The sequence below is a fragment of the Panicum virgatum genome, chromosome 4N (genome assembly GCF_016808335.1).
Source record: "Panicum virgatum strain AP13 chromosome 4N, P.virgatum_v5, whole genome shotgun sequence".
In the NCBI taxonomy this organism is placed as follows: Eukaryota; Viridiplantae; Streptophyta; class Magnoliopsida; order Poales; family Poaceae; genus Panicum; species Panicum virgatum.
In genome coordinates this window covers 1,614,486-1,627,496 of record NC_053148.1, presented here as the reverse complement: position 1 = coordinate 1,627,496, position 13,011 = coordinate 1,614,486, and the positions used below count along the sequence as shown (strand labels likewise).

At 42.2% G+C, this 13,011-nt stretch overlaps 2 protein-coding genes across 2 annotated transcripts; one reads left to right on the top strand and one right to left on the bottom strand.

Moving 5' to 3' along the window:
* The first annotated feature begins 1,560 nt into the window (after positions 1 to 1,560).
* LOC120671472 (dehydration-responsive element-binding protein 1C-like) lies at positions 1,561 to 2,903 on the top strand. The gene has a single exon (XM_039951805.1). The coding sequence runs from the start codon at positions 1,823 to 1,825 to the stop codon at positions 2,480 to 2,482; it is 660 nt and encodes a 219-aa protein (XP_039807739.1). The 5' UTR covers positions 1,561 to 1,822; the 3' UTR covers positions 2,483 to 2,903.
* Positions 2,904 to 4,664: 1,761 nt separating this feature from the next.
* Positions 4,665 to 13,004, bottom strand: LOC120668987. The gene is made up of 17 exons (XM_039948809.1): positions 12,849 to 13,004; positions 12,660 to 12,762; positions 12,418 to 12,592; positions 12,227 to 12,332; positions 12,068 to 12,147; positions 11,503 to 11,535; positions 10,690 to 10,822; positions 9,636 to 9,747; positions 9,349 to 9,429; positions 9,142 to 9,206; positions 8,506 to 8,562; positions 7,907 to 7,978; positions 7,334 to 7,579; positions 6,272 to 6,384; positions 6,071 to 6,163; positions 5,566 to 5,761; positions 4,665 to 5,082 (listed from the first exon to the last, which is right to left on the bottom strand). Exons 1-16 carry the CDS (start codon positions 12,903 to 12,905, stop codon positions 5,617 to 5,619), a joined length of 1,671 nt encoding a protein of 556 aa, XP_039804743.1. The 5' UTR covers positions 12,906 to 13,004; the 3' UTR covers positions 4,665 to 5,082; positions 5,566 to 5,616.
* Positions 13,005 to 13,011: the final 7 nt, after the last annotated feature.

The window sequence follows — 13,011 nt, the reverse complement described above, 5'->3', positions numbered from 1 at the left end:
GACGCGTTTCCGCGGGCGGCGCCACGGGCGGCCAGCCCTTGTCTCCGAGCTGGCATGCCATGCCATGGCATGGCATGGCATGGCAGGCGGCGGCGGCAATTACAAACCCGCGAGCGCGACCCGACGGAACGGAACCTCTGCCGCGCTCGCGCTCGCGCTCACGTGCCCGCCGCAGTATCAATCTAATCAATCATCACGTCGCACCGGACGCTGACTTCCTTCGTCCCGTCTCCCCGCTAGTGCCAAAAATTTTCACATGCTCCCGCAATTTTGAACGTTTCATCGTTAATTAGATATATTAAAGGTAGATAACTGGCAAAACTTATTACATAACCTCCGGGTGAAACCGCGAGATGAATCCAATGAACCTAATTATACAATAATTAGACAATGTTGTGCTACAGTAAATAACTCCTAATGATAGATTAATTAGGCTTAATAGTTTCGCCTCGCGATTTCCCGCCCATCCGTGCAATTAGTTTTATAGTTAATCTATATTTAATACTTGTAATTAGTGTTGAAAAAAGTGCCAAAAATTTTTGCCCAAAAAACTTTGCTAACTAAACGGGGCAAACAAACCAGACTACTACTCACGGATCCCAATACTTAATAATATTTACATTTTACAATACAAAAATTTTATTTCATTCAATCACTATGAAATATATATGTTGATAGCGCATATGTTGGTTAGTATAGATGTTGCTTTATTTTTCTGTAAATTTGATCAATATTAACCAAATTTAATTTAATTAGGATAAAACTAATACAACACGTAAATAAAAATGGAGGGAGTAATTGGGAAAAAATCGAGGTGGGTTCTCGATGGAAAAAGAGGCAAATTTTATCTTAGAATGCAACTATTTCCTAGTGGGTGGAAAAAAATACACCACTTAATAAATCACCTCACTTTTGTTTTGTTTTTTATTGCCGTACACGTATGGTGGCAGACAAATCTTACGACAGTGCTAGGTGCTCTAGAGGCACATGTAAAATAAACATGATAGACCCCAACGCACGTCGGAGTCGCGTGTCTTGTAGTAGCATGATCAAACATGTTAATGAATATAGAATTAGTATTTTAATATTTTTTCTCATAGGATAGTTAAATTAGCTATATTTTGAGATAAAGAAAGTATTTCTAACCTGAGTTTTTTTAGATATATACCCTCAAAACACAAATGACGTAAGGAAGCACCGTTATCTAGATCACTCCACTGCAGTTTTTTTTTTTGGGAAATAAAGCACAGCTGCCCCTGCTCGTTTTCGTCAGTCAGTCAGTCAGCGGCAGGTCATCATCAGAGTACAGTACTTGAGCTCAGCCGCCCAAAACCAAAAGCCAGCTCGAGTCGCCATCTCCACGTGGGCAGCTGCTCCCCCACTCCCCAGTCCCCACCGCAGCTGCTTCCTTGCTTCCACCTCCGTCGCTGCCATGGCGGGCTCCACGCCTCCACCCCAATCCCCAGCTGCACTCCTCCTTACTTACCCCACCTGGCTAAGGAATCTCCCTTCCGATCCGACGCCATGCTCACGCCAACGCGGCTTCCCCGCCGTCTCGCCACCGCCCACCACGCCAGCCTCCACTCCCTCCCTGCCCGACCAAGTCCCGACGCCGCGCCCGCAACCAGCCGTCCTCCAGCTCACCTCCATCTCCCGCCACGCGCCCGCTTTAAACTTCTCCCGCCCCCTCCTCCTTCACCAAATCCTATATAAACTGGGCCACGTTCCCACTCCTCCGTCGCCGAGCAAGGAGCAGCCACGAACCGAGACCCCATCGCCATTCGCCACCAAGATCAATTCGAGCTAGACAAGATCACAAGACATGGAGTACGACGAGCAGGAGTCGCCGGAGGCCGCCGCCGGGGAGGAGTACGCCACGGTCATGTCCGCGCCGCCCAAGCGCCCCGCGGGGCGGACCAAGTTCCGGGAGACCCGCCACCCGGTGTACCGCGGCGTGCGGCGGCGCGGCCCCGCGGGGCGCTGGGTCTGCGAGGTCCGGGAGCCCAACAAGAAGTCCCGCATCTGGCTCGGCACCTTCGCCACCGCCGAGGCCGCCGCGCGCGCGCACGACGTCGCCGCGCTCGCGCTCCGGGGCCGCGCGGCCTGCCTCAACTTCGCCGACTCGGCGCGCCTGCTCCGCGTCGACCCGGCCACGCTCGCCACGCCCGAGGACATCCGCCGCGCCGCCATCGAGCTCGCCGAGGCCTCCGCGCAGCAGGACGCCGCGGCGGCGGTCGCCTCCTCGTCGTCCGCGGCCGACGCGGCGGCACCGATGGCGATGCACCACCAGCAGGACGCCGCGCCCTACGACTACGCGGCAATGTACGGCAACATGGACTTCGACCAACCGTACTACTACGACGGTATGGGCTGCGGCGCCGTTGGGGGCAACGACTGGCAGGCCGGCTGGCATGTGGACGCGGACGACGACGGCGCCGGCGCCGCCGGCTGCGGCAGCGACATGACGCTGTGGAACTACTGATGAGTTGGATGGAGCAGCCTCGAGCTGGATGAATTCAGCTGCTACTCTAAAGTCTCAAGCATAGGAGATTGGAAGAGGAGAAGCTGAGTTGATAGGTCCTTTTTTCCCGGAGGATGTTGAATTTAAATTCAAGTTTGTAAGCGAGAGGAACGGCACAGAGCATGCAACAAAAGCACTTTCGCCGTTCTTCTTTTGGGGGAAGGAAATAAAGAAAACAACTCTGCCTAGAGTTAGTATTTTTTGCAAGGAGGAAGAAAACAAATAGACTTGGTGCTTACCTCAAGTATTCAGCTGGAACCTGAGTAGAGTTATCTTTTGAAAGAAAGGAGAAAACAAATAGATTTAGCTCCCTATTTCTTCGTCATCTTGTTTATTTATTTATTTGAACGAGAGAAAACAAATAGATTTAGTTACTGCTTCATTTCCTACATATTATTATTTTTCATTTTCCTCTTTGTATTCTCAAATAGCAGTAGCAGTGTAAACTTCATGGGAGCTGTGAAAGGAATTAACTACATGTGTGAATGCAATTCAGCAAAAAAAAAATTCACTGAATTTGCCTTGCTTAACTCAAATTTTATGTTTGGACCCGAATCGATCATCTATTGTTCTTATCACCTGACGACAAACAGCGCTTTTCAAATGGGGGAAAAGGCAACGGTACGCGACCCACTCCTCTTTTTAATTTTGTTTATTTTTAGTGCTGTAAAATTGAATAGTTTTTTTTAAATTATGTATATTTTGGAGAAAGTTGTGACCTTATGGGCATTAATTCATCACACCCCTGTATATAATTTTCTTTCAGAAGCGAAACCGGCTGGTTTTTTTGCTTGTTTCAGCACACCGGAGATGGATAGAGGGTGAGAGCCCATATGCTCGTCCTCCTCCAGGACTTGACCAGTTCACCTTCAACCCTTGAACCCATGCGCCTGGATTAGGTATTATGTTAACTTTTAATTCAGATCACATCGGATATTTGGATGCCAATTAGAAAGTCTAAATATGATCTAACTATAAAACTAATTGCATAAATGGAGACTAATAAGTTACAGGATGAATTTATTAAATATAGTTAATCTATTATTAGCATATGTTTACTAGAGCATAACATATCAAACCATGGAGTAATTAGGTTTAATGGATTTATTTCGTGAATTAGCCTGCATTTATAAAATTAATTTTACAACTAGCCTATATTTAATATATCTAAACTGGTATCAAACACCCCAAGAACTAAAGTTTAATCACCCGATTCCAACAGCTGTTGAGCAAGTGCACTCACGTCACGTGCCAAGGGCAGGGGGTCAAGATCTTGTCGAAGGGCGGCGCGGATCCACGGCGGCGGCCACCCCGGAGCCGGCACAAGTTCCGGCACGTGCGACTTGTTGTTGCGAGCTTTTCAGCTTAAGATACTTGATTGGGAATCATGCAGGCGATTAGTGCGTGCCTAATTACTGTATGGTTGGAGCTGGTGGCTGGAGTGGTGTGAGAGGAAAATACTGTTAGGTTAAAGCAGGAGCTGCTGCCGAACGGAACGACAGTTGGTGTCAGCGTGTCAGGTGATGCCTAATTCGGATTGAAATATCGGCACGGCACCGACCCTGGCGGCGACGCGTTTGCGCGGGCGGCGCGGCCCGGGACAAACTGCCCATCATCATCCATCCATCCATCCGTGCATCCGTGGAGAAGCCGCTGCTTTCTGCTCGCCCGCAGCTGCAGCCCGGACAGGATCCGTCGAATCGTCACGGAATCAGGCCTGCGCATGTGGCTCCTCCATACAAGCCAAGCTCACCGTCACAGCCAAGTGGGCGCCTCCCATCCCGGTCCGCTTCACCACTTGCTGACTTGCATCTTCACATCTGAATGCAAGCAAAATGCAAGTTTCTCTGAGGTCAACTTTTATACAGCTACAAGCCAACCAGAGCAGAGCATTCCGAAGCAGAGGAATTATCTTATTCTTATGAGCCACTTGTGAGACCAAAACCAGCTATCCAAGAGCACCTCGGATTCATGACGGGTATGGAGTAGAGCAGCGGAAGTCCTCACATGAAACGATAATAATAATAATAATAATAATAATAATAATAATAATAATAATAATAATAATAATAATAATAATAATAATAAGGCTCTCTGGAAAGCCATGCTCCTGTCCCTTGTGCACCATGGTCCATGAGTGATGTGATCAAACTGAAGGACTGACATCAAATGTGCACCCTCCTCTACAATGAAGTATACTTACGTTCAAAAACAATCAAGTATACTTAGTACAGTACAAACGAGGATGGTAATATGGTAAGTGTTAATATGCTACCCTGATACGATAAAGAATAATCCAACTCCAACGCAATGCAAGCCTCCTCCTGAGGAGAGGTAAATAAATAATAAAACCTCTATGATGTTGCCGGGAAAAAAATATATATGGTGGAGGCCTGGAGCTAATGCAACTTTGCCGCCTGGTTGCTCTCTCCCGCGCTCAGAGAAGGTCGTCAGACCCCATCAAACTACTACTACAGCCAGGTGCCTCGTTTGGTCATACTCCATCAGGTGCGGATACCAGCATTAGCTTCACAACTCTGCAATTCTAAACTGCTGCAAGCCTTTAAAAATCAGAAGCTTCAACAAGTTAGAAAGTATTATTGCAACCATTCATCACTGCAATTGTAAAGTTTGATTCACAAACATTAAAGGATTACTGTGCATTCTTTTCATGCGATTTCAGGAATAACTTTGAAGCAAATCAGGCATGAGAACTTTGCAGAGAGTAAAACTCGAGGGCTTGTTTTACTATGAATTACAGAAGTTCAAAATAACCTATTTTTTCCCTTAGAAGAAAGAGATCACGTTGGTAAGACCTATCAACTGAAATGGACAATCCTAGAAAATATGAAAGCATACGTTGTTACCAACAGCAGCAACAATGAAGCCTTTTAATCCCAAGCAAAGTTGGGGAGCATAGAAAGTATGCTTTGTTATTCTACGTAGAAAATGAATTTTACTGCAAAATATGCAGCAAAAAATGATAAAAACAAATTACATTTGTATATTGACTCATGCCTCTGTACTGAAATATTTACACTTACCGGGGCATTATCTTCCACAACAACTCTAAATTTGTAGACCAGATAGGTTTCTTAGGTCTGTTCTTTTGCAGAAAGCTCCAGAAGATACTCTGCCTCCCTCAGGAACAACCTTGTTAACTGCTTTTGCCCTCTTCGGTACACTATACATGAACGATTATTTATTTTCAACTTCCTTTTGCTATTCTCATCCTTTCCACTGAGACAGTTCCAAGAAAACAATGTCAATAGTGAACAGATTAGGATAAGAGTTTGCATATAATTATGATGAAACAAGATGTTAATAGACAAAGTTGCACTCTACTGCATATCTTCGATATTTGGGGCTATTCACTATTGGCCACTTCCTCCACACAAACCATGTTCTACCCCAAAATAGTCATTTTCAATAGTGGCCGGTAGCAGTAGTACATTGCAGGATATAAGTATATTAACATACATGCATGTGAATTAAGATATTGAATTTGAAATAACTATCAATTGAGCAAAACCAAAAATTTATCTGCACCTCATGTAGTCTTCTGAATGAATGGAATCGAACTCCTCAAGCAGTTGCATGTCAGATGCTTCTGTTCCAGAGCCCTCTTCAAGTTCAGCCATTCTTGCAACATGAATAGAGTGATATATGGGTTATCCGTGGTGCCATACTAGATACAGCTATATGATCCAAAATACACCAATGGGAAAATAAAAAAGATGAGTTCATTACTTGACCCTAAGAAGATCCACAAGCAAACCGAGTGCCCCTTGATCACCACAGACTTCCCAAACAGCACTTTGGATCTCTGCACCAGATGGTTCTCTATCTTCACTAGATCCAACCTTGCACGAGCAAATTCAGTGAAGGCCTAGAATCAATTTTCCAGCATAATACACGATTTGTCGTTTTTTCGAGGCTAGATGCAATGCATTCAGAATAAATTCTTTGAGCTGTTCAATTTTAAACCTACATGCAAGTTGAATAGGCCATATAGAATTATGTGAATGCTAAGGTTAGACTAGAAAATGATAATATTGCTGCAAAACTTGAGATCACGACTGCTTCATCAAGATTTTCTGGAACACAATTCATCAAGATTATTTACTGCATGCATAATGAATAAAGCTCCTATTCATGAATGCGGACTTCATGACACAAATTAAGGATCATGGACGTGCTGCCAAAAATTAGTGCATCCAAACAGACATGAAATAAGGATCATCCATGGTGCTGCCAAAAACAGTAGAGATATGCAACAAACTATAGAGTTGTGTGGAGCATCAGTGCTAGTTAGTTTTTCAGATTTTTGGAACCTAAGGATTCCAAGTTTACGAGCCATAGGAGGATGCCTGCTAACAAGACATGCGTAAATAATACATATGATTCTGCCATTTTGGCACAACAGATAGCTATGAAAAGGTACCTATATGCAGACACTACGTGCCTATACAGTATACAGTTATCAACAGGTCAATCAGAAGGTTTCCAACAATGTTATAGAAATTCATAATTAGTGAAGGAAACGTAAGCACTCATAATTGCATCTGCAGCAATTTACAGTGCACAGTTATTTTTTTAGAGAAAATTTAGTACACAGTTATCAAAAGATCAATCAGTAGGTTTCTAACAATGTTATAGAATTCATAAATAGTGAAGGAAAAGGAAGCACTGAGCATTGCATCTGCAGCAAACGTAGCATGATGCCTCAAGAATAAAGTCTGAATCTAAATACCAAGGTAATAGTCTTAAGAGTCAACTCTTGGCTGAAAATACAGAGTGAAAAGCACTAACCTCTCCAAGTAAAGAAGCGACCTGTTCAAGCTCATGATCTTGCATGGCAATCGTACGCAGAGTACTCATAAATTCCTGAGGGAAAACAATTTTGTGGAGATATGATGGAACTTTGCGTTGACCGCTCCAACTATAACTAGAAATAGGACTAATATTTTTCTTGTTATCCTTATCTTCTCCGGAACGAATACCAAAAAATCCATTATCAAGCAAACTTCTGGGTAGGAGGCATCTCAATTCACCCTTCTGCAAATATGGAATGCAAACCAGGTGAAATTCATGATGGTAAGAGGGCTTCAACTGGCAAGTGCAGTCATGATCTTGAGCCATCCTGAACAGGGATAATTTTTGAAATCTTGTACAAATTAACAATCAAAAGCAGAAAACATACCATATCTCGATCTATACGAAAGGGCACAGGTTTTTTTTTCAGACATGCAAGGTAATTAATAAGAACGAACTACTTATTATTACTAGGCAATTTCAAATACCCAGGTGCCTATGGGTAAGCAGCACCTAAATATCATAGCAATGCATAAATAGGGGAGAAGAAGGCAAATCACTTGGCAGTACCTGTATCTCTAGTAGTCTCATCTTAATATCAGCAGACTGGATCTGCCTAAGAGCTTCCACAGGATAATGAACCTGCACTTACATCAAGACATCAAGTAGACCAGAGCTTGCTTTATTAGATACATCTTATGTATGTATGCCACAAGTGGGACAATACTGAGTATGAACTATCTGATCTTGTAAACACACGAAGCCTTTCAAACAGCCTATCAAATAGTCATAAAATTTCTAAATAATTTATACAAAGGACAAGACAAAGACTCCCCATTGTATGAAATTTCAATTCGTAGCTCTACTAACTCTGGAATGAATGAGAAAAACACTGTTAGTGCATCATTTCATCTTTTCCTTTAAACCTTCAACTGATATAGTGAGTTGGTACCACATAAAGTTAAGCCAAACTCAAACTCCCTCCCTCCCTCTCTTGAAAAGTTACCAAACATTTACTTTGTCAATTTAATAGTCACAATCACATTAACACCACACACATGTCCTCCCACAAAAGAGCCCTGACCTTCATTTACTAATCACAAAAGATAACTTGTAAATATGCCTATAAAATTATAAACTTGTAGCCCATACATCATTGTGAGTGTTACCATGAGATAATCATCAGGGTTGTTGTCAATCACAAATCCATAAAGGTACAGTAGTTCCAGTAAGTATACAAAATACAACTTTCATCAGTAAGGATACACTCGTTGTTGAAGTGTTAAACATGGATGTGCATAAAACTTTTCATTTATATAAGCATGATTATTGTGAAATCCAGAGTAGTAGTTTAGCATTTGCGCTAGAAGTAAATGCATAAACAACTAAGAATCTGTGAATCCATGTACCTATCGAATTAAAATATTAAAAATAACCAGAGCCCAGGGATTAAAAAAAAAGTACAGCCACAGAATCTTCAAGAAGTGCATACCAATCAATTGAGGTTTTATCCCTTTCTGATTAATTTGTCCAAATTGTAACTAAGGTCCAAGAATACGGCTCAAAAGAAATTTCTTGTAAGGGGTCATATAGTTCCACAAAAGACAATTAGACATGTATCACGGTTGCGTGTACTAATATTAAAAAAAGTGTGATATAGAGCATAAATAAGAATATGCAGGACAAATAGACCAATCCAAGTCATAAAATGGCAAGTATCATAAAATGGAAAACTAGTAAAGAAGAATAAAAAATTCGTGATAAACTAATAACACTATATCTATACATATTTATGTGAGTAGTACCTCATTTCCTTTGTTGCCATAATTTATGTAGATCTCTGCCCCAGCCTCAACAGAACTTTTGTCAGCTTGAGAAAGAAATGAATACATACAATTAATCACAATAGAATCATTATCTTTTACAATAAATATCAGCTTAAAGGAAAGACACATGATTCTTCATCATTTAGAGAACTACATGAAAAGAAAAGTTTGGATCATAAAAGTTACCAAGCATAAGGTACATAGAAGCAGGAACTCCGGTAGCATTTCCCACAGAATCAACTTCCCATGTTGCCAGTGCCTTTACATCTAGTGAATACAATCAAACTAGCTTAGAATAGAGGGACACCGATGCTCGCCTGACAGATAAATAATTACTTTATTTATAGTTTATATAACTCCTTGCAAATACACCCACATGCATTTCTTATCAAAAAACAGACATATGAATGCTCTGCCTACTAAATGACCTTTGTTAGATTACATACTTGAAGAATTCAGTTTAGAACTCTTACTATGATTGCAGAAATCAATTCCTGGAACAAGGCCCTCAACCCAAATAGATTCCGTGTTACTTGATCTAGAATTTTCATCAGCAGTACTATCCTTAGCTGTGACGTCAGATTCCTGCCAAAGACAAGCAAAGATTTTGGTAGAACATTGCATAACAGAGTCTCAAGAAGTTTCTTGAACTATTGCTATATTAGGAAAAGGACACAAAAACAATTGAGCATATAGGTACAAGTACAATTATGATATTCCTCCAAAATGGCTTCAGATTCAATATCATGACATAATGTTGAATTCAATTACAAAACACTGCCACAATCGTGAGGCACATTTGATGGTGGTCATAGTAGATTTGCCTGAATATACAAGTGGCAAAGCCATTTTACCCATAAATTCCAAAATTGATGTTGTTCTTACTTCAGAAACTGTATCACTAAATTTGGTTTAAAAAATGCTGTTCCTAAATACAAGTCATTCTACAATTTCAAGGCAACTGTTTCCTTGCATACAGCTTCCTGATAATTGTTCAATGCCCCTTAATTTTTAGTATTTCGTGTTCATTTCCAAGATGATTTGCTATTAATATTATGGACTAGAAGAAGATACTATCCTTACTAAACTAGTGGAAGCGTTGCATGAGTAACTTAATCTTCTGCAGATGTGAGTCTCTTTCAAAAAAAATGTCATGCATTGCTGTATAATAGTAGAATGAAATCTATTTAGAAGCCAATGCTACTTCAGCAACATCGTTATTTAGTTTTTCTCTTGCACACTTTCATTACATTCTACTATTTTTCCATCGCTTCTCTGTGAAATTTGAGTTACTTTCTTAAAAAAACTAAAAACGATATATACTTGACACAGCAACAAAAAAGAATTTGATCCCTCAGATGTAATTCCAAAATAAAAGATAGCATAAGTTGCAGAAGATTTGCAGAGTAGTCCTGATAACAGATTGAATCGGATCAAAAGTAAAATCACACATAACAAATAAATGACAAATAACTGTGAAGAAACTCAGAATTCCAAGCGTGCTAGGTTGGAAAGATTGAAATTGACCTGGTGGGCAGGGATACCAGAATCAGAAACATCATCGTCGGTTCTGGTGTGTTGATCGCCACATAACCCCGGAAAAACATAAGAATGAGGCAATGGTATGTTCAGTGCTCGAGTCCAGAAGATTGAGTTTGCCCTGTCAATGCATCATAATGCTGATCAGAATGAAAAGGAACTGGAGACAGGAAAACTGGGATGTCTATATGGCATTTTTGGATTTTCCTAAGCTTTTGTTTCTGTACATTTGTACAAAGAACTAGTCCTTGACACCTTCACATTTTTTCAAGTACACAGATGACAGAGTCCCTAGCTCTGTGTTAAATGTCAAAACATTTTAAACTTTTTTGCATGACTAATATGGTAATATCTCATTTGGCTTGGCCAACTCATTTATGTAAGTTGCTATATAGAGCATCCAATTGCAAGGTAGATTTCAAAATACAACAGTATATCCCTGCAGCACTACTAATTCTGGTGAAGTGAAAATACACTCCTATTTGTTATACTATTGTAACAGATGATATCTAACTAATCTACACTGTCATAAACATAATATCGACAGAAGATCCTTCCGCTTCTTCTCTTGATTATTGTATTTGAGGATTTTGTCTTTCTAAGATTTATGTAGGTATGTCCAGCCATCAGAGTGAAGAGGTTCTTTAATCCCATGTATTGTTTACAACATTATTATTAATACAGGGTTGTCCACAATCCACATATTCGCATGATCAATCAAGATGGCAAAATGATACAAGTGAAGTTTTAAGTTTATACTATGTCGTTACCACTTTTAGTGCAAACAATAGTTATACATACCAAAGGAAGTCCTCAAACACCACCTCAGTTGAGCTGCAGAACAGTTTTGATGGTGTTAGTACTAAACTAACCAGAAAGTTTCAAAACTGATCAAAAGGAGTACAAGTACATTTTTCAGCAAACATGCTACAGCAATGCAATGAGCCTTAGTTTGGGAGAGAAGGCCAGGAAGCGCCAATTTTACTCAATGAGAGGGAGTAAAATAAAGACAGAATGATCTAAATCCTTTTTTCCTTTTTGATTCATCATAATATAATCTGCCATCCCAAGCGGTGAAATATTTATAGTTTTGGGAAGACAGAGCCAAATGACACTTAATTGAGTAGAATAGTAGATGGCAGAAGGAAATTAAGTCAATATTTATTTGCTTATAATCATGATGCAACCTTCTGCCAGTTTTCAGGCTCCGAACAACTTAATTTAAAGAGATAAAGGCAATGACCAGGCACCAAATAAATAGATACCCATGCACCTAATAAACCAAATAACTGACAATATTTTAGAATGACCTAAAAGACTACACATGCAGCATATGAGAACAAAATGACGCAGAATCAATACGAACCTTGCTGATTCATCGATATGCAAAAGCTCCTCAACGAGACCTTTAACCTTCTCATCAAATAAGGACTGCATCGACTTCCTCTGAAATAATAATTTTCTCTCAATAACCACCCAATATCCCCAAGTTAAAGTCTAGAAGCACCGGTGGGCACAGACGAACCTGGATCATCGTAGCACGGTACAGAGTCGTCCCTTCCAGTTCGGCAAGTTCCTCCTCGCTGAACCAAAGGGAGCTCCCGAAGGTGGTTGGAAGCATATCCAAATACCTACAGACGCAGTGACCCAGCACTTGAACCACGGCTCTGACAAGTCGGATGCGAAGGTGCGGGGGGATGCGAATTGCGGCCTTACGGCTTCCAGAGCGAGCCAGGGCGCCGCCGCTCGGCCATGAGGAAGAGCATGACGAGGAGGCGGTCGTCGACGCCCCCCTCCTCGAAGAGCGCGCGGCACCGCGGGCCGACGAGCGGGTCCTGCAGCACCCGCATCGGCGTGATGGCGAGGTCGAGCGGCACCACCAAAACCACCCCTGCACCGGCGCAGCCGCGCGCACGTCAGCGCTCGGATGAGGGGAGAGGAGGGGAAGGGTATGTTACCATCTGTGGCGCTCGGCTCGGGGGCGGCCGTGCAGAACACGCCGAAGCCCTTGCCGGCGCCGCACGCGCGGATCGTGCAGCCGCGGAGGTCGGCGCCGTTGGCCTGCCGAGGGAAGGGAAGGGTCGGGGTTTAGGGTTTTGGGAACAGAGGAGCTGGAGGAGAGGGAAGGAATAGGGATAGGGGCCTACCTGCAGCCATTGGAGGAAGGATTCGAGCTTGGCCTCGTCGGCGGCTGCTGCTGCCATGGGCGGTGTTCGATGAATTGCGCGAGGAAAGCTGGAGGAGAGCGTCGCTCGCGCCCGAAAACGAACTCGTTTCGTCGTTTTCCCGTGTACTAGTACGAGTTTCAAA

Coding starts and splice junctions, on each gene's coding strand:
- LOC120671472 (XM_039951805.1), top strand. CDS start 1,823: ATGGAGTACGACGAGCAGGAGTCGCCGGAGGCCGCCGCCGGGGAGGAG.
- LOC120668987 (XM_039948809.1), bottom strand. CDS start 12,905: ATGGCAGCAGCAGCCGCCGACGAGGCCAAGCTCGAATCCTTCCTCCAA. Junction 9,207..9,348: donor TTCTATGTACCTTATGCTTG/GTAACTTTTATG, acceptor TTCTTTCTCAAG/CTGACAAAAGTTCTGTTGAG. Junction 5,762..6,070: donor CATTCAGAAGACTACATGAG/GTGCAGATAAAT, acceptor GAACTGTCTCAG/TGGAAAGGATGAGAATAGCA.